Genomic DNA, 18,261 nt, shown 5'->3' on the forward strand with positions numbered 1-18,261 from the left:
AAAAATAATTAATTTTTTAATTTAATTTTATTAAATTATTTAAAAAAATAGATTATGAACGTAAATGAAAGCAATTTTGGAAAAAAGAGAGTAAAACTTTGAGTTCTTTGAGGTATTTTTGAAAGAAAAATTAGAAACAGGAGGTCAAAATGCAAAAAGGAAAAATTCGGCTATGTGGAACGGCCCAGTAAGCAACTCCGACGAACTAGAGCATGCCGCGTGGCAAAATATGTTGACATCGGTGCCACGTGAGAGGCCACACGGGTGATCCACGTGCCTAGTGATTCGATTATCCAGATTCGATCTTGCATGCATGAACGGCTCAGATGCATTTTCTCTTTTGGCGCGATCGAACAGGCGAGATCAATCTCGATGAACATTCCAGATTTGTCCACACAATCGGCCTAAATAGGCAATGATCAGACAAGTCTCCTCACTCCACATTGACGTGAATGGACGACCCCGATCAACTCGGAGTTAGTATATAAACATCAAGTTGCAAGGGAACCCTAACCCTAGCCGCTCTGCCCTGTCAGAGAAGAAGGACCAGTCGTCGGACCGAAGTCATCGCCAACTACTAAAAAAGGTAAAATTCTTTCCCTACCCCCTCAGAATTTGATTTCAAGTCTCCCCATTGCCATATCGAAGCAAAACGGACAGGGGGTGAGCTGAAAACTGTGAACAAAGTTTGGCAGAGTCGTTGTGACCGAGACCTTAAAACTCCTTCGATGAGCCCCTTTCCTTTTCTTGTTTTACAAATTTTTTCAACCATTGTGTTCACCGTCATTTTCTGTACATGTTAGCTAAAGAAGAAACCTCAGCCGCGAAGGAAAGCCGATGGAGTCAGCAGAGCTGCCGCACTCAAAGACCTCTCACCAGTAGGTTCAATTTTTTTGTGATTTTTTGGTCAACCGAGGCCTTATAACGTATTTTTTTCTCAGAGATACGTATAAAACCGGCTAAAACTGACCAGGTTGAGACGAATTGCTGCTGCGGGCAGTAGAGCCGGCGCTGGAACCCTAAAATTGGCCGAAAAGAGTTTTCGACACTGATTTGAGATTTTTAGGGTATTTTTAGTTATGTCATGAGTATTTTGAATTTTCGCAGAAAAATTTAAAAAATTGAGACATGTAGTAGATTGCACGACATTTTGAAACACTAATTCGGGTAAGGATCCTTCATTCTATTCTTAGTTACAGTAAATTGATGATTAATAATTGATAATTATGTATTTTGTAAAAAATTCTAAAAATTCTAAAAATATTACAGGTCACTAGTGGAGTCGGAACTGGTTAGTTCACATTTATCATAATTTTCTGTTTATTTTTCTGTATTGCCTATATTTCCTTACTATTATACTGTGCATAATTAAATTAATGATCTTTTATGGTCTTTTCGGTTATTTGATTATTTGGTTCTTCTTGCATTATTTATTCGGTATTCTGGTTATTGGTTACTTGGCTATGCCAAATTATAATGCTTGTTTAAGTGCCATTTGAATTAATATGTGAATATAAAATGAAATGTTGATATGTTTTAGTGGTTGTTTGGAGGATGAGAGTCTAAATAAATGGAAGTTTATTGGACATCCTAGGAAATGGTGGATGGATCCGGTACATAAAAAATCCTACCATGAACATTACCTCAGTCGAACGGGGCTAATAAGTCCCATACCGGAAAGATTCTAGGATATATAGTTCTCTCTCGTACCGAATATGGTATTGGGACGGCCAAGTCACTTGACAAATCTTTAAGTAGAGAGATATCCCTATGGACCTCAAGAGGTCCTAGTAAGTAGGTTAAAAAGGAAGGATTGTTGATCTTATACATGAAATTGAAATGTCATTTAGTTAATTATATTCATAGGTTGATTTTTAAAAAAACTGTAATGGTAAGTATCAAATAAAAAATTTTGAAGTTAAATATATTTATTTAAAGTAATGGCTCTATTAATTATTTTTTTATTTTTACTAACATTCAATTTTCCGTATTAGTGATTAGTATGATATTCTTATTGGCTTAATGTAACTCACCATTTTATTAGTCATTTCAGATCAAGAAAACCAAGATCCAAATCCCAATCAGCAAGAGGATTGTGAGTAGTTCACATTCTGGACTCCCTTCAAGTGCTAGTAAATGTTGCTCTGAGATATTTATTTATTCGTTTTTTTTAATTACCATTTATCTTTTATGAACCACATAGAAGGGACATTCCCATATATTAGGCAATTCAATTTATTATATAAGGAATGTTAACCCTAAAATTATAATTCGCTTCCGCATTTAAATTATAAATTCACTTCTTTTAAGATTCCGACCCTTTACATCATATGTTTGACGTGATTTTACAAAATTTGAGGTAATAACAGTTCTGGGTGATTCCTACTTCCCAACCATATCACCTTCGTAACCAGTGATCCTCCGTACGTAATAACCTACCCCTTGTGTCGTCTCGGAGTAACCTATTTACCAATATAGACTTATGGTGTGAATTTGCTTTGAGGGAGTCATCCCATTCCGATTTGAGAGACCCCATGCCTGGGTGGATGTGAAGTTTGTAGTAGCTCTCAAAATACCCAAGTCGACCACATATGTAATGGTAGGTTGAGAGCCTTTCATATTTGAAAATGACATAGATCGCCATACCATTCCGTGGGATTAGTTTCTTCATTCGGAATAAAGGATTGTATACGTCTATAACAACTCGAATGCTCATGTATTCTATGTTATTTGTATTTGTCTGTTTCGTGTCATAGTCTATAAATTATCCTAAGAAGCCTCTAAACTATTTTGCCATGGATTCCAATATATAGCTAGCTGAGAGATCATGGACTTTGATCCAAAAATGGTAGTGATATAGAGACACTTTGAGCAAGTCCTTCCCATATTGCATTTAATGCACCACGAGGAGATGATGGTTGAAAGTCCACGGACCTCCATTAATGACTTGTTGAATGTCTATTTCGTAGAAGAACTGGAACAGATAGCGATTAGAGCCTGGATCTTTGATGTTTAACTCTTCCTATGGGCTGTCAGACGTTCGACAATGTATTCTGCATGAGTTTGAACTTTATAATTGCCTCAATGAAAAAATGCCTAACTAGGCAAAAATCATAAGACTCTTGATTGTCTGGGAGGATATTCGTAATATCCTAGCCCTTGTCCCTAGTGTTCGTTATGGTGAACGCGACTAGTGTTATCACCTCGACCATTGTTGACCAAATGGTAGCCACTGAGTTCAGATAAAGCAACGTGCCAATAGGTAGGCCTAAAGAGAAAACTTGCCAATAGGCAGATTATTACTTTATTATATCAACAATTTTAAATTTGTCTTACATAATAAATAAATCAAAATTTTGTAGAAGCTCATTATAAAATATATTAAATATTTATTAATAATCAAAATCAATCATTTAGATTTAATAATAACATTTTTTATTTAATTAGACAATTATATTTAATATTTTATTACCGTATTTGAAGTCAATCGGATCATTAATATTATACTACGATAATTTTGTTTTAATTTAGGTAAAATTTCAATTAAATATTTATTAGAGTCTTTTATCAAAGTAATTTTGATTAAATATTAATTTATTAAAAATTATATTAAAATGATATGCGGTAGATAATCTAATAAATATATAAATAAGCAGTCAAAAAGTTAAATTATCGATATCAGGATCTTGCCCTTTCATCAGCTCCTCGCCTCCACCGTTCTTTCGCTCTTAAAAACTTTCCTTGTTGTCTATTGGTCTCTCCGCGCCATCACCATTTTCTTTCTTTCTTCTCTTATTCTCTCCTTCTGCTCTTCTATTTTGCTTCCCTCCTCTTTCTCGAATCTCGCCTCAGCTATCCTCTACGACATGCTGCTAAGCAGGCAACTTACAAGAATTAACAGTCTGAGTTGAAGAAGAAGCTTATGTGTTTTCCCATTGGGTAACCCTACTCTACCAAGTATGAAAAAGTTAAATTATTTGGTTGAGAAAGATGTCGAATGTTCAAATGTTTTTCTAAGAAAATTTTATAATACTGCCTAATTGAATTAATTTTTTATTCTAATCACTCTGCTCTCCGTTCTCTAATTCACAATGCAACCAAGCGCTCTTCCCTTTATCTTTATTGGTCTACTACTAGTCTTCTTCAAGTGTGATCTTCATGTTATATTCTTGGTCTATTGATTGACAAGACAAGTCTATTCCGGTCTAAGACCAGCAATTCCAGCTCGCTTAATCAAAATATCCTCATTTAGGTTTTACCTCCCCTTTGTTTATCTGATATATTTTCAGTTTCCATATAGAAACATCGTTACGATGAATTATTGTAGTGTTTAGCTCTGCATCTGCAGGGACCTCAATTTCTCAGTTATCTAAATTTAGCTCCATCCCACCCTGCTTCATTTTCGCTGCTTTTATTGGCACTGAATTGAATTAGTTTACATGGTACTGGTTATTTATTTTGATTTTTTTTTTATAGTTGTGAACAACTAGTTTAATAGCTAACCAATGCGAAGAGGAGGAAGGACATTAGTTATCAAATGATCATAATTAGATATTAGCTTCTGCTTTTGCAATATAATTCAATTATGTTCTTTTTCTGAGCAGCAAGGTCGCTGAAGGCATTAGAGTAGAAGCTGTCGGTTGACTTGTCTACACCACTTAGATCCATTTTTTAAGAAAAATGGGAAGCAACAGTAATCTGCAGACTTGGGTATCTGACAAATTAATCTCATTGCTGGGATATTCGCAGGCCACAGTTGTTCAATATGTTATAGGACTAGGTGAATTCCTATTACCCTTGTTTATTTCATGTTCATATCTTTTACTTCACTTGTGCGTGCATATGCACTTGTTTATGAAACGGAAGCACATAATGTCTGATACAAGGAATGATTCCATTATTGCAGCGAAGCGAGCAACATCACCTGCTGATATTTTGGGTGAGCTAGAGAATCTCGGTTTGTCTTCATCAAGTGATACTCGAGCATTTGCTGAAGAGATATTTTCTAGAGTTCCCCATAGAACTGCTGGTGTTAATGTGAGTTCTTAGATTGTGAATGCACAACTTACTTGGTTGGCAAGCTGGTGCTGATTTTGTGGACTCCCACTTTTACACTTTTACACTTTTTGGTGCCTTTGGTACATAAGATTATTGATAGGATGGAATGAGATAGAACGAGATATTTTGTATCCACTTCTTTCCTCAATGAAAAATTCAGGTTCCTTCACTCTTATGTTTGGTATAAAATGATTTAGGAGATAAGCTTAGTTTTTCTTCTGTTTTGTCTAAGATACACATAACTTAGAGAAAGATAAATGACACTTCTATTTAATTTTTTTTCTTATGTTATTTGTCACCTTTTTGGACAATAAAAGAGACATGGTATTTTCTTTTCACCTTTTTCGATGTAGTATTTTTCTTTGTCAATTACAACCCCTGGTGTCCTTCTGAGCTAATACATATACTTCTCCCTGCCCTTGATTTTTTGGTGTTAATCTCAGCTTTACCTACAACGAGAAATTGAAGCTGCAACGTTGGCAAGGAAGCAGAAGACTTATACACTTCTTGATGCTGATGATGGCGATGATGACAATTATAGTGCCAGCATTGATAACAGATCTTCGACTGTTGCTTCTTCAGATCATGGGAAAACAGATACCCAAAAGAAACGGTTTAGGAGGAAGATTGAGAGTCAAGAGGATGAAGATGATGAGGCATGGTGTTTACATCCTCATTAGTGGAATTCATTTTTTTTCTTTGGTAAGCTGCTGATTGATTTTTCTTCTAATGACATCTTGCTTTCCTTTGACTGAATACAATACTGCAGCTGATCACACAAGAAAAAGAAGATAGACGAGTGAAGAGACGAACTACCCATGATGAGGATGATAGTTCTGAGGTGCGTTAGTAGTTTTGAAGCTTTTATTCTGATATGTCCAGCCAACGACATGAATCAACCAAATTCTGTTTACTAAAGCAAGTAACCATGCAAATCAGGCTCTATGGATTATTAACCTGTGTAAATTTTGAGTGTTTTCTCGTAGATCAGGGATGGGTGTGATTCTAGTTTGTTGTGTTACTATCTCATAGTAGAAACCTTGTGGTCTGTTTCCTTGGTACTCTGTATTTTGTTATTTGAGTTCCAATGATGTTATTATCATATTGCCTTGTGAAAGTTGATAAGCTTTTTTCATCTCGATTGATTTTCTTTCAGCTGATGTTCTACTGGGTGAATCTCAGTACATAGTTTCCATCTACATTTATTTTTTTGCATTTCCTAATTCTGTTGGCATTGCCTTTTACCAACCTTCAAGCAGTCAGAGGAAGAAAGATTGCGTGATCAAAGAGAGAGGGAGGAATTAGAGCAGCATATAAGAGAACGTGATGCTGCTCGGACACGAAAAGTATGCATCTAAACTGTTATTTCTTCAATTTTGTAGTGCTGAAATATTTGGTCTTCTTGGACTCTGCATTCTGTCCTGTGTTGAATATCCTTGCATAATCTTTCACACATGTGCATATAAATATGTGCATAAAGGAGCATCTACTTAGCTTAATGACATGAACTTCTGGGTTTAAAGCAAGCGACCTTTGAATATTAGAATCATGTGGATGTTGCCATTAGTATGATGTTTCAACAAACATTTTCTTTTTTCGCAAAAAAAAAAAAAGAAAAGTGTGCAACTGAAAATGATTATGAATATAGCCTAGCAGAAGCCTGTCATTGGGATGGTCTAGATCAAATATTCTATTATAACATTCTCTATATCTGTTTCATAGTTTACTTTCAATTTCAGTATTGTAGTATCTACATACATGTATATGCATTGAATGCTTAACATGAAGAGACCGTTTTTGCAGCATGTTTTCCTGGTACATGGGTCAACATTACACATTTGAAATGGATATTTCTTCCATATGTAGGTGTTTTCTTCTCGTTTGATTCATGTTTCACTGAAATCTTCATTCTCCTGAATTTTTGACAAACAGTTAACTGAGCCCAAACTTTCACAGAAGGAGGAAGGTATAGAAGTTTAAACTTTATGCATCTACTTGCAAGGAATAATATGTTATTGGACACATGAGATATCTTCTCACCTATATATATTGTAAAACAGAAGAGGCTATTCGGAGAGCAAAGGCTTTGGAGCATGATGATCTTGAATCGTTAAGGTTTGTGCTTGCTTAAATTGTGATTTCAATAACAATATCTAGATGTATAAAGAAGTGTGGGGTTTTGACATTTAATGTGAGAATATATTATTCCTCACAAAATGCACAAGAAATGTATCTACCATTTTTTTCCTTCCATTTGCTGGACGAGGTGGCTTTTCTGGTGGCCTTGAGTATAGTGTGCCAATAGTTGAAAAAAATGAAATACTTCTGAATTAGCTGCTGGGATGGGACAAATGAAAGCTGAGAAATGCGGACATGATTGCTTTCTGTGACTTCATATGATTTTAGCTAATTTTCCTTTATTGTTTTTCCGCTCATATTGACCTGTTCATATAATTCGTAATAATGTTACACCAATATTAATGAATGCCTCCGTTGCTTTTGTACTGTTTGTGATAAAAATTCCACTTTTTATTTATTATGTATTAGAGTTCCCTCCTTGGTTTAGAATATATTCTGTAAGTTGTTTAAATTCTGTGAAATTTAGGATGAAACTGAAGGAAGAGAGCATAAATAGTAGTAATGTTTTCTTGATAAACAAGTAGTTATTGAATATAGAAAATAATCATTTTTTCTGAAAAAAAGATACAACATAGAATCCTGTAAGGAGATAGACTGATGCTCACTGAACGTACATGGTCGATGTTCCTATTTATTACCTGTTTTTGCTAATAATTTCAGTGAGTGTGGCGAAGCAATCGGATGCTATCCAATGTAGATTTTTATGGGAAAACTCGGAGGATAAAAGGAGCTATCACCTAGTGGGGTGGCAGGGGGTCCAGGAGCCTTTTAACAGGGGGTTTTAGATATCAAATCCCTTGTTGAATTCAACAAAGCTTTGCTGGGAAATGACTAAGGAGATTCATGAGAGAGAGATATATAATTTTGTGGTGGAGAGTGATTAAAGCCAAGTTTTGCATTAACAGTGTGGTTTGGTACTCAAGAATTTCAAGGTAGTGATCCGGTCTTGGCCTTTGGAAGAGGATTGGCTTAGGAAGAGAGGAGTTCCGGAATTGTAACGCTTGAAAGATTGGGTCAGGTCAGAAAGTGAGATTCAGGTTGAATGAATGGCTTGAGCAGCATTCTTGGATCAATGCTTTCCCACTATCTTTGTGTTGGCCCTTAACGAGGAGGTCAAGGTGGCAAGTTCCTTCTCCAACCCCTCAGGTAGTGGAGTTTAGGTGGTGAACTTGACGAGGAACCTCAATAATTGGGAGACAAACGAGTACATGAATTTGATGCAATTATTATTTGCTCATGCAGGCCCTTCAGAAACCTTGGATGAGCCTATATGGAAGATTAGTGCAGGAGGTGCCTTATCAGTGAACTCTTATTATGCCTTCTTGATGGGGAATGGTAGGCAAGATGAAGATTTCCCGTAGAATTTAATTTGGAAGATTATGGTATCTGCAAGAGTGGCTTTTTTTGCTTGAAAGGCGGTTAGGAGCTGCAATTTAACCCTAGACAACCTCATTAGGAGAGGAAAAGTCATTGTAAATGGGTGCTATATGTGCAAAGGGGCACAGAGACAGTCATTCATCTGCTATGGTATCTTGTATCTTATAAATTGTGGTGTTTGGCTGATATTTTACTGGGGGTAAGTTGGGTTGGGGCTAGGTCAGTCAAAGAGGAGTTATGGACTTGGAGAAGTATCTACGGTGATAAGCATTATAACAAACAACTTAGTTTTGTCCCTTTGTCTACTTTTTGAGTTATATGGAAAGAAAGAAATAAGAGAGCTTTCAAGGGTACAAAATTATCTTTTGATAGTATCAAGGGTGCTTGGTCCCAGACTAGGTTTTTTGATTAAGGGCCATCTTTATTCTTAAGAGGACTTTAGGGACTTGATTGATATTTTGACTGACATGTTTTTGTATATGGATTGCATCCCCTAAATGCTTCTAATATATTATATTTTTTATTTTAACAAAAAAGAAGAGAATCCTGTAAGAGGGAAGTTGAGAAGAAAATTGCTAAATCTTTGATTTACTGTTTGATTAGTGTCAATGGTAGTGCAGACTAATACATATTGTGTTTAAGAAAGTATGATAGTACATGGGAGTGCATGGCATTCTTGAGCTCCCTACAGCTAAGGGTAACGGGAAATATCCTGACATTGTGCTTTCTATACTATATAGAATTTTTTTTATCAGTAGTGTCTTTTTTCAGCTCTTTTAATGTTGAGGCTATTGTATTTGTTGTTGTTGTTGTTTTTTTTTTTTTTTTTCTTTTTCCATTTTGCTTCATTTCCATTTTTTGGAGAATGTCTTGTTCTCCATGCGTATAACTATTCTATTCACATCTTAATATACTTCTCCTTCTATCCAAAGAAAAGAAAGTATGTTAGTTAAAAAGATGATCTGTAGTACGCTATATTTGTTGCTTCACAGAATGTTCATTCTATGTAACGATTAAGAAACATTTTTTCTTTTCTTGTATTTGATTAAGGAAAGTTTCACGACAAGAATATTTGAAGAAGAGGGAGCAAAAGAAACTGGAGGAAATCAAGTACGTGGGTTTCTTTTTTGTTATACTGCTACTGTTGGATGAATTTGTCCAAAATTAGGGATTTCCTTCTAGTAAGATGGCAAATGTTCGCTGCATGTATTATGCTCACTTTGAACTTCTTCCCTTCATAATTTTCTTATATCAGGGATGAGATAGAAGATGAACAATATCTTTTTGAAGGTGTAAAGCTTACTGAAGCAGAATATCGTGAATTTAGGTAAAGACTTATTTTATTGCCATGGGATCCTTTTACTTAATTTTTTCTTCACAATATATTTAGATTAGAAGTTACTAAGCTGTGGGTTCGTCATGATTTGTCCTAAATGCATGTATAACAGTCAAAACTCGACAACTGATGCCTAAATTGTATGCTGAAATATCTTATGCATGTTATTTGGCAGATATAAGAAAGAAATATATGAGCTTGTGAAGAAGAGGTCAGAAGAGGCTGAGAATGCAAATGAGGTAATCAGTGCAAGAGTGGTCCATATGTTGATCACTTCATTTTTTATTTTTCTTGCTAATAGAGAATGCCTAGAACTGAATTGGTACTCACCAAGTTGAAGACAGCAACATAGTTACTAAAATTTAGAAACAACACTATCAAAATTCATGTTGTTTTCTTTTTGGATGAGGGTAAAGTGGCACGTTTCAAATGATTTAAATATCTAATTCTTTCACTATTGTGTTATTTCTTTTTCTAATTTCCTTTACCATTCTCAATTTCCTTTCTCTTAGCTTCCTTTATCCAATTATAAGATTAGTATACACTGGTAGTAGTTTCTGTAATCGTTTTGGAAAGGTTTATGCTAGATATCTTAGCTTTGTGATTTTCTTTGATAAAAATAAGAAATATCATTAGAAGAGAGAAAATAATATACAAACTAAAAACGGATAAGCTAACATCCAAAAGAAAAAGAAACAAAGTTGATTGGTATCACTAGCAGCTTTGTGATTAAATACTGCATGTTCTCGGAGTTGTTTGGTTATTAGCAATTACAATGAGATGACATTCCTACAATTTTTTGCTTTTGATTGATCAGCGATGTAAATTACAATGGTATTTTCTTCAATGGCTATTATCATATTAATTTAATGCTGAGTTGTTCAAGATGGATTTCAGGATTGAAATGTTAACCCATACTCCTGAATCACTCTTCACGGAAGTTGTTTGTTGATTCTTGGAGTGTTAACACAATTAAGAAATATTTTATTCGTGCAACATTCTATGCTTTTCTATTTAAAAATAAATTTTATTCGTGTAACAGTGCCTTACAAAAAAAAGGGTGTTTCTCTTTATGGTGATGGCTTAAGCACTTATGGATCAAGAATATGTCATAAACAATGATCTCGTTTTCCTGCTTCCTGAAAACATATATATATTCATGTAGTATTTTTTTTTGGTTGATTGCTGATATGTAGGATTATTTTTTTCGGAAAAAGAAATTCAGGTAGGGGAGATAATAATTTAACAAAATTGAGTCTTGGTCAGTATGTGTGTGTGTGTGAAATTCTGCCTGTCTTATGACTTTCTTCCTTTTGTATGGATTAGAATAATCCTTAATAACTATCCGCTTGAATGCATAGAAACAATTTCTTTTGTTTTTCACATACAGTTGCGATAAACTTTTATTTTTCTGTGAAACAAGGTTATGTTGCTGCTGCATTACCTTAGATACTGTTCGGATGACCTGCTATCACTATAGTTCATTTCCTATTTTTTTCGTTCCTTTTCAACAATATTGCTTTTTTCCCCTAACATGTGAAAGGATTGTTACATTTTTCCTCACTTGCGACCTTTCCCTTTATTTGAAAACATGGAGTTGTCGAAGCTTCCTTCATTATGTTGTCAGCTTCAAGTTGACTTTTGAGTTTGGATTATTTAATAATGCAGCTGATCAAAACTTGTAAGTTCTTAAAAGAAAAATGGCTAAGGACTGAAAATGCAGAGCCTTCCAATCCCATCATTCATTTCCTCTGATTTGTTTTTTAAATTTTTGTTACTTATTACAGAAAGATCACTTATTTCTTTACTTATGTCAAAAAAAAGAAAATCACTATTTCTTTACTTTTTGTATGTCTAATATTTACAATTAATTGTGTAACACACTCTCTTCATCAATTGTGTATTGCAGTACAGAATGCCAGAAGCTTATGATCAGGAAGGGGGTGTTAATCAGGAGAAGAGGTTTGCTGTGGCCTTGGAGCGTTACAGGTTTGTTGAGTAGAAGGTGCACTTAAGTGGATGCTACATGACAAAATGTTAACCAATAGAAAGGATATCTTCTTCGAAGAATCTAATGGACATGTTGCTTATTGTTTCCATGTCCTAGAAGATAAATGTCCCTTTTATTTATTTATTTATTTCTTTTAGGGACACAAGTGTATCAGATAAAATGAACCCATTTGCAGAACAAGAGGCTTGGGAGGAGCATCAAATTGGTAAAAATTTCTTGTTAAAACTTCTAATCACTCAATGTAGCTCTTTTGGTTTCTAGTACACGGTGATTTTGACTCATCAACTTGCAGGAAAGGCAACATTAAAATTTGGGTCGAAAAACAAAAGGCCAACCTCCGATGACTATCAGTAAGTTTAAATTTCAAAAATTGTATGTGCTCGAAAAAGAAAAGAATTGGATGATTGTTATTAAGTTCGTCTAGTATCATACTTTTACTTCTTTTCCATTGTCTATTGTTATCTTGTTTCTTTTTTTCATCCATATATATTCAATTTCTTAATTTTTCCTTTTTTTTCCCTCTCATATTGATAAAATACTTATATTTTTTGAGAAGTGAACAAAATTTATTCACAAGGCATTCAGAGAGGTGCCTCCTGTGTTGACGAAAGAATTTTGATTAACTTGTGTCATATATTTACTCATGTGTAAGCATAGATATAATGAGCATCTTATGATTTTTTCTTTAGGTTTGTGTTTGAGGACCAGATAGAGTTTATCAAGGCATCAGTGATGGATGGCGACAATGTATGCCCATGCGATCTATTTGACTTTGGATGGATGCTTATGTAGTACTGTACTGAAAAGCTCTCATTTCATTCTCTTAATTCTTTTGCAGTTTGAAGATGTCTTGCCCACCGAATCACCTGACGGTTCCAGGGTGAAATCAGCATTGGAAAAACTTAAGGTCCATCCTTCACATTTTAATTCTGTTTATTGTGGTGTTGTACATTTTATATTTTTCTCATAATTTTTTTGGTAATGGAAAGAAAACTGCTCATCATAGATATTAAGGTGGAGAATAAATAGAAGCTTTTGAAAGGAAATCCTACCCTTAGATTACGCCTGGCTGTGTTTGGGACTATTAACTGTGTATATAAGTTGGCTTTACACTCCCCATCAGAGTGATCGGTTTAAAATCCTTGATATTTGTATCCCCCTCAATCTTGGGAATAAACACTAGGAACATGGAATTTAAGCTTTTCATGAAAGATCCCAAATCATAAAATTCTTTGAATAGTGCAATTAAATCATCTTTTAAAACAACCCATAATTTCTAAAGAAATCCCATATTGAAACTCTCTCTTTTTTTTTTTTAAATAAAAAGTGTGAAGTGTATTACTATAAGCACTAAAATGGGGTGCAACCCATTTACAAAAGATTTACAATGCAGTCATCATGAGACAAACAAAGCAAAAAAGTCCATATTGAAACTATCTTGACTCAAGCCTTGTCACTCTTACATCTCATATGGCCTTCCAAGATCTCCTCCTCTGATAACTCTTGTTCTAAGAGCATGAATCCTGCTCCCTTAGCTTGCTAAACTCTAGCCATCAAGGTTTTGCCTCTAGGAAGCTTCTTCACTGTACAATTCTTTGAAAAGGGATGACCCCTTCCTTTAAAGCATCATTACCCTTCACCACTCTACCATTAATTTTCAGTTCTTCCATATAATTGAGTCTTATATGATGATTAGCCATTCTACTGTTAGTTTCCAGTTCTTCCATATAATTGAACTTAGTATTCAAGAGAGTTATGTTTCGGGACTTATTTACTGTGGGTTCCCTTAGCATCCTTTTATAGACAGTTTCTCATTTTCCTCTGAAAAACAAGCTGCAGTATTTATGCTTTAGGTTCTTATAATTGGTAGTACTGCCTTCTATTGACATTTTTAAACATAAATCAAACTAGTAGATAGAAATAGTCTCATAATTTATAGCTTAGATTCATATAAAAAGACTGCTCAGGGTTATAAAGTGATAGAGAGTTAAGGAAAACTTTTATATTCTTAGTTGTCCATTGATTTTTATGTGCATAATAACTCACAATGTTGTATGTGACAAAATTCTTCTCTTTTTCATGTTACTTGTTCAGGAGGAGAGAAAAACGTTACCAATCTACCCATACCGAGATGAGCTTCTTCAAGCTGTTGAAGATCATCAGGTCTTTGTAATTTTCTGCTTATTTTCACCATTGAGGGGCATTCCTCCATGCTTACATATGCATGAATTTGTATTCTGTTGCCTACAGTATTTTCATATTGCACATCTTGACACTGCAAAGCATGGTAAGATTTCCAGACGTGGCTAGGAATTGGACATCCATTTTGTATGTCAGTTTGATTGAACTAGGATAAAATGAATATAAAGGGAAAGTTATTACCTCTTGTCATACATGCTATTGGAGATTTTGCGGGAAGAGTTGTGTAGGATAACTGTTTGGGTTGGTCATGCTGTTTTCTCTCCATTATGCCTTTCTTTTCGAAAAAAAGAACCTTGCGACCCCAAAGGATAAGGAAGTAAGAAGAAAGGATAAATAAGGGATGGATAAATAACTAACTCATAAGATGTATTATGATATTAATTTCTTTTGCTTCCAAATATTTTATATGGTTTCTATGTGAGCGTCATAGTGCAACCTGACCTCAATCTAAATTTTTCTCTCTTCTTCATTCTGTACTTCAGTTTGAAGTTTACACTTTTTTGTCAGCTTTGCTAAGTATTTTTGCATCTAACTTTCAAGAGGTTATGCTTGTGGGCAATATGGCTGCACTTAAGTTGATGTAGCATAGCTAATTTCAATGCTGTTATCATTTATTTGTTCAAGGTAGGGGCTGTTTTTCTGTGATCCTGATTCATTCTTCAACAGGTTCTTGTTATTGTAGGAGAAACTGGTTCTGGGAAGACCACACAGATACCCCAATATCTTCATGAAGCTGGTTACACAAAGCGTGGAAAGGTATAAGCCATGTTTTTATCTAAAAATAGAAAGGAGAGATATCTACAAGCTTTTCTTTTTATAGAAGAAGAAATGTTATTAGAAAGAGGGAATAAACTAAAAGATAAGAGAAGATGAGCTATCCTTCAACGAAACGAAAAAAAGTACTTAGAAGAATATAAGCAAAAAGGTGAATCAATACAAAATGGCATGAGTCTCTTTGTAGTGTGGTTAAAAAGGTTCCCCCTATAGAAATCCCGTAAGAGAAAGAGAAAACACCATCTTACCACAAAGGCCGTTGATCAATTGAGATTATTGGTTAAACAATCTAAAGGGTAGTGGGCCCCCTGTTTAAATAACCTAAATGAATCCATGATTCTAACAATTGAAGATCAGTCGGACAGGCTGACTTGATCCTGTTTCTCCTAAGCTAATTTAATAAGAAAACTAGATTACCGGCAAGCAAGTGGAGTTTTATGTTTGTTATCAGCCTTGATGTAAACATGAATTAACATGTGCTAGATAAGCAATAAATAGTGTAGGAACAAATGAAGGAAACAGAAAATAGTGGTAGTGAGTTATGTGATTTGTTGTTTTTGTCCTCACAGGTTGGATGTACACAGCCACGAAGAGTTGCTGCCATGAGTGTCGCTGCCCGAGTTTCTCAAGAAATGGGTGTCAAACTTGGGCATGAGGTCATGGTGTTAAAACTTGTTTTTTATGATGTCATTTGTTCTTTCTCTGTCTGTCACTTCTTTTTACCCATTTGCACTTACATATGTGTCTACACATACACATGCTCAGAGGTATTGTACTTTTATGTTAATTAGCTAAAGAAAGATTAAAAAGTTATTAGATATTCTTACTTTTCACTCAAAGAAAAAGGAAGATTTTTATTGTTTGATCATTCATGGTTTGTCTTGTGTTAGAATAAATCGTATAGCAAAAAAAAAAAAAAAGAAAATTCTTAGAATTTGTTATGAAAGGTGATTTTGATTTAGACAATTAGGTACTGTAGCTAGCTTTTCTACCAATAATAATTTATCCACTTATTTTTATGAATATAAACTATCATCTTGTTTGCCATTTCCTTATTAATTGTTTGATAAACTTTTTTTTGTTTACATTAGCTTGGGTTATTAGATATTTTTGTATCTGGACATTATGAATTATTAATTGTTAAGCTGATTTGATTATTTAAAAAAAAGTTCAGCTGATTTGGTGTGTGTATCTGTCATTTACAGGTTGGTTACTCTATTCGTTTTGAAGATTGCACTTCAGAAAAGACTGTTTTGAAATACATGACTGATGGAATGTTGTTGCGTGAGTTGCTTGGCGAACCTGATCTAGCTAGCTACAGGTTAGCTACCTCACAACCTCATTAATAATTTTGTTAAATGAATTGATCTTATTAATTAATTGCTTAATGATCTTTTTCAGTGTGATAATGGTGGATGAGGCGCATGAAAGAACTTTATCAACTGACATTCTGTTTGGGTTAGTGAAGGCAAGTGCATTCCTTCTAACTTGTACGTTGCCAACAGTTGTATTTATTAGATCTCTGACTCTTCATATTTCTGTTTGACAGGACATAACCCGGTTTCGGCCCGATCTCAAATTGCTTATCTCAAGTGCAACACTTGACGCAGAGAAATTCAGTGACTATTTTGATTCTGCTCCAATTTTCAAAATTCCAGGGAGAAGATTTCCTGTTGATATCCATTATACCAAGGCACCTGAAGCTGATTACTTAGATGCAGCTATTGTTACTGCACTTCAAATCCATGTGACTCAACCACCAGGGGATGTTTTGATTTTTCTCACTGGTCAGGAGGAAATTGAGGCAGCAGAAGAAATTATGAAACACAGGACAAGAGGTCTGGGAACAAAAATTGCGGAACTTATAATCTGTCCGATATATGCAAACCTTCCAACTGAACTCCAGGCGAAAATATTTGAACCTACACCAGAAGGTGCACGCAAAGTTGTCCTTGCGACAAATATTGCAGAAACATCTTTAACTATTGATGGGATCAAATATGTCATTGATCCAGGGTTTTGCAAGATGAAATCATATAATCCAAGGACAGGAATGGAGTCTTTGCTGGTGACTCCCATCTCGAAAGCCTCTGCCAATCAGCGTGCTGGTCGATCTGGACGAACGGGTCCAGGAAAGTGTTTCCGCTTGTACACGGCTTATAACTATCACAATGATTTGGAAGATAATACAGTGCCAGAAATACAACGAACAAACCTTGCAAATGTTGTGCTTTCTCTGAAGAGTCTTGGAATCCACGACTTGCTAAACTTTGACTTCATGGATCCACCACCTGCTGAAGCACTCCTGAAAGCTTTAGAATTGCTCTTTGCCTTGAGTGCACTAAATAAACTGGGAGAGTTAACAAAAGTTGGTAGACGAATGGCAGAGTTCCCTCTTGATCCTATGCTATCAAAGATGATAGTTGCTTCTGACAAGTATAAGTGTTCTGATGAGATAATTTCAATTGCTGCTATGCTTTCTATTGGAAATTCAATCTTTTATCGTCCAAAGGACAAGCAAGTCCATGCTGATAACGCTAGAATGAATTTTCACACTGGGAATGTGGGTGATCATATTGCTTTGCTGAAGGTTAGTTTCTCTAAAAAAATGAATTCTTTTTTATTTTTTATTTTTCAATATAGTTATGCTGCTGCTCACCATTTATTTCTACTAGTTGTTGTGATCAACTTGGTAGGAGTTCTTGGTGATTCGATGCCCTCTCTTTTCCCCACTTTCCCTTAGAAGTTAAAAACAATGATCACGGAATTGGCAAGATAGTAAAGTTTGTTGTCGTGTCATTTGGGCTTCACACATTTATATATGTGTATATATATTCCGAGACTGCATTCAGGTTGCCTAGTCTGGTTGAATATTAAGCACTAAGAACATTAAAGGCATTAGTTGAAATGCCAAATTCTACTGTCTGAATTGGATTTTTCTAGAGTTCCTTGATTATCTTTTTCTATTGTATCTTTCAGGTTTACAATTCATGGAAGGAAACAAATTATTCAACCCAATGGTGCTATGAAAATTATATTCAGGTGTGGTACAATATTTTGAATTATTTTCACATGGCAATATTCTTGCCTCGATCACTTTTTCATTTAGTAAGGACATGTCCAGAGGCTGCATGCTTATTCTTCTATGATTCATGTTTTTCTGTAGGGTGCTGAGATGAATAAGAGATCTTTTTAAATGAAGCTTGTGATATATTTTCTCCTGAAAAATATTCTTGTCCATGTTTTGCCATTGTAAATGGTGATGACAATTTTGATTTAGTGGCTAAAACTATGATATAGCCAGTGGATTTGCAGGAAGGCAGAACTTGAGCAATTAACTGTTAGAAGCTTTTGACATGACTGT

General features: G+C 34.9%; 1 protein-coding gene across 7 annotated transcripts in view; it reads left to right on the forward strand.

Annotated features, from left to right (window-relative positions):
• The first annotated feature begins 3,685 nt into the window (after nucleotides 1-3,685).
• Nucleotides 3,686-18,261, forward strand: part of LOC110811150 (pre-mRNA-splicing factor ATP-dependent RNA helicase DEAH1-like) — a 30,658-nt gene continuing 16,082 nt past the window's right edge. For 5 of the 7 annotated variants that reach the window (XR_015816511.1, XR_015816512.1, XM_088211803.1 and 2 more), the window contains exons 1-23: nucleotides 3,686-3,957; nucleotides 4,605-4,780; nucleotides 4,907-5,037; nucleotides 5,502-5,714; nucleotides 5,828-5,899; nucleotides 6,318-6,404; nucleotides 6,991-7,024; nucleotides 7,119-7,173; nucleotides 9,625-9,684; nucleotides 9,830-9,901; nucleotides 10,086-10,149; nucleotides 11,820-11,899; nucleotides 12,059-12,126; nucleotides 12,214-12,271; nucleotides 12,611-12,668; nucleotides 12,760-12,828; nucleotides 14,016-14,084; nucleotides 14,790-14,879; nucleotides 15,467-15,553; nucleotides 16,103-16,218; nucleotides 16,299-16,365; nucleotides 16,447-17,487; nucleotides 17,877-17,939. Coding sequence is in view for 5 of the 7 variants with exons in the window: in XM_088211803.1 (XP_088067929.1) it covers nucleotides 4,681-4,780; nucleotides 4,907-5,037; nucleotides 5,502-5,714; nucleotides 5,828-5,899; nucleotides 6,318-6,404; nucleotides 6,991-7,024; nucleotides 7,119-7,173; nucleotides 9,625-9,684; nucleotides 9,830-9,901; nucleotides 10,086-10,149; nucleotides 11,820-11,899; nucleotides 12,059-12,126; nucleotides 12,214-12,271; nucleotides 12,611-12,668; nucleotides 12,760-12,828; nucleotides 14,016-14,084; nucleotides 14,790-14,879; nucleotides 15,467-15,553; nucleotides 16,103-16,218; nucleotides 16,299-16,365; nucleotides 16,447-17,487; nucleotides 17,877-17,939 (2,754 nt within the window). In the remaining 2 variants the exon portion in view is untranslated. Of the gene's footprint in view, nucleotides 3,958-4,604; nucleotides 4,781-4,906; nucleotides 5,038-5,501; nucleotides 5,761-5,827; nucleotides 5,900-6,317; nucleotides 6,405-6,990; nucleotides 7,025-7,118; nucleotides 7,174-9,624; nucleotides 9,685-9,829; nucleotides 9,902-10,085; nucleotides 10,150-11,819; nucleotides 11,900-12,058; nucleotides 12,127-12,213; nucleotides 12,272-12,610; nucleotides 12,669-12,759; nucleotides 12,829-14,015; nucleotides 14,085-14,789; nucleotides 14,880-15,466; nucleotides 15,554-16,102; nucleotides 16,219-16,298; nucleotides 16,366-16,446; nucleotides 17,488-17,876; nucleotides 17,940-18,261 lie in introns of those variants that run through there. The other 2 variants (XM_088211804.1, XM_088211807.1) reach the window with 2 other exon arrangements.

The sequence above is a fragment of the Carica papaya genome, chromosome 9 (assembly GCF_054855325.1).
Source record: "Carica papaya isolate Zhongbai chromosome 9, ASM5485532v1, whole genome shotgun sequence".
Classification (NCBI taxonomy): domain Eukaryota; kingdom Viridiplantae; phylum Streptophyta; class Magnoliopsida; order Brassicales; family Caricaceae; genus Carica; species Carica papaya.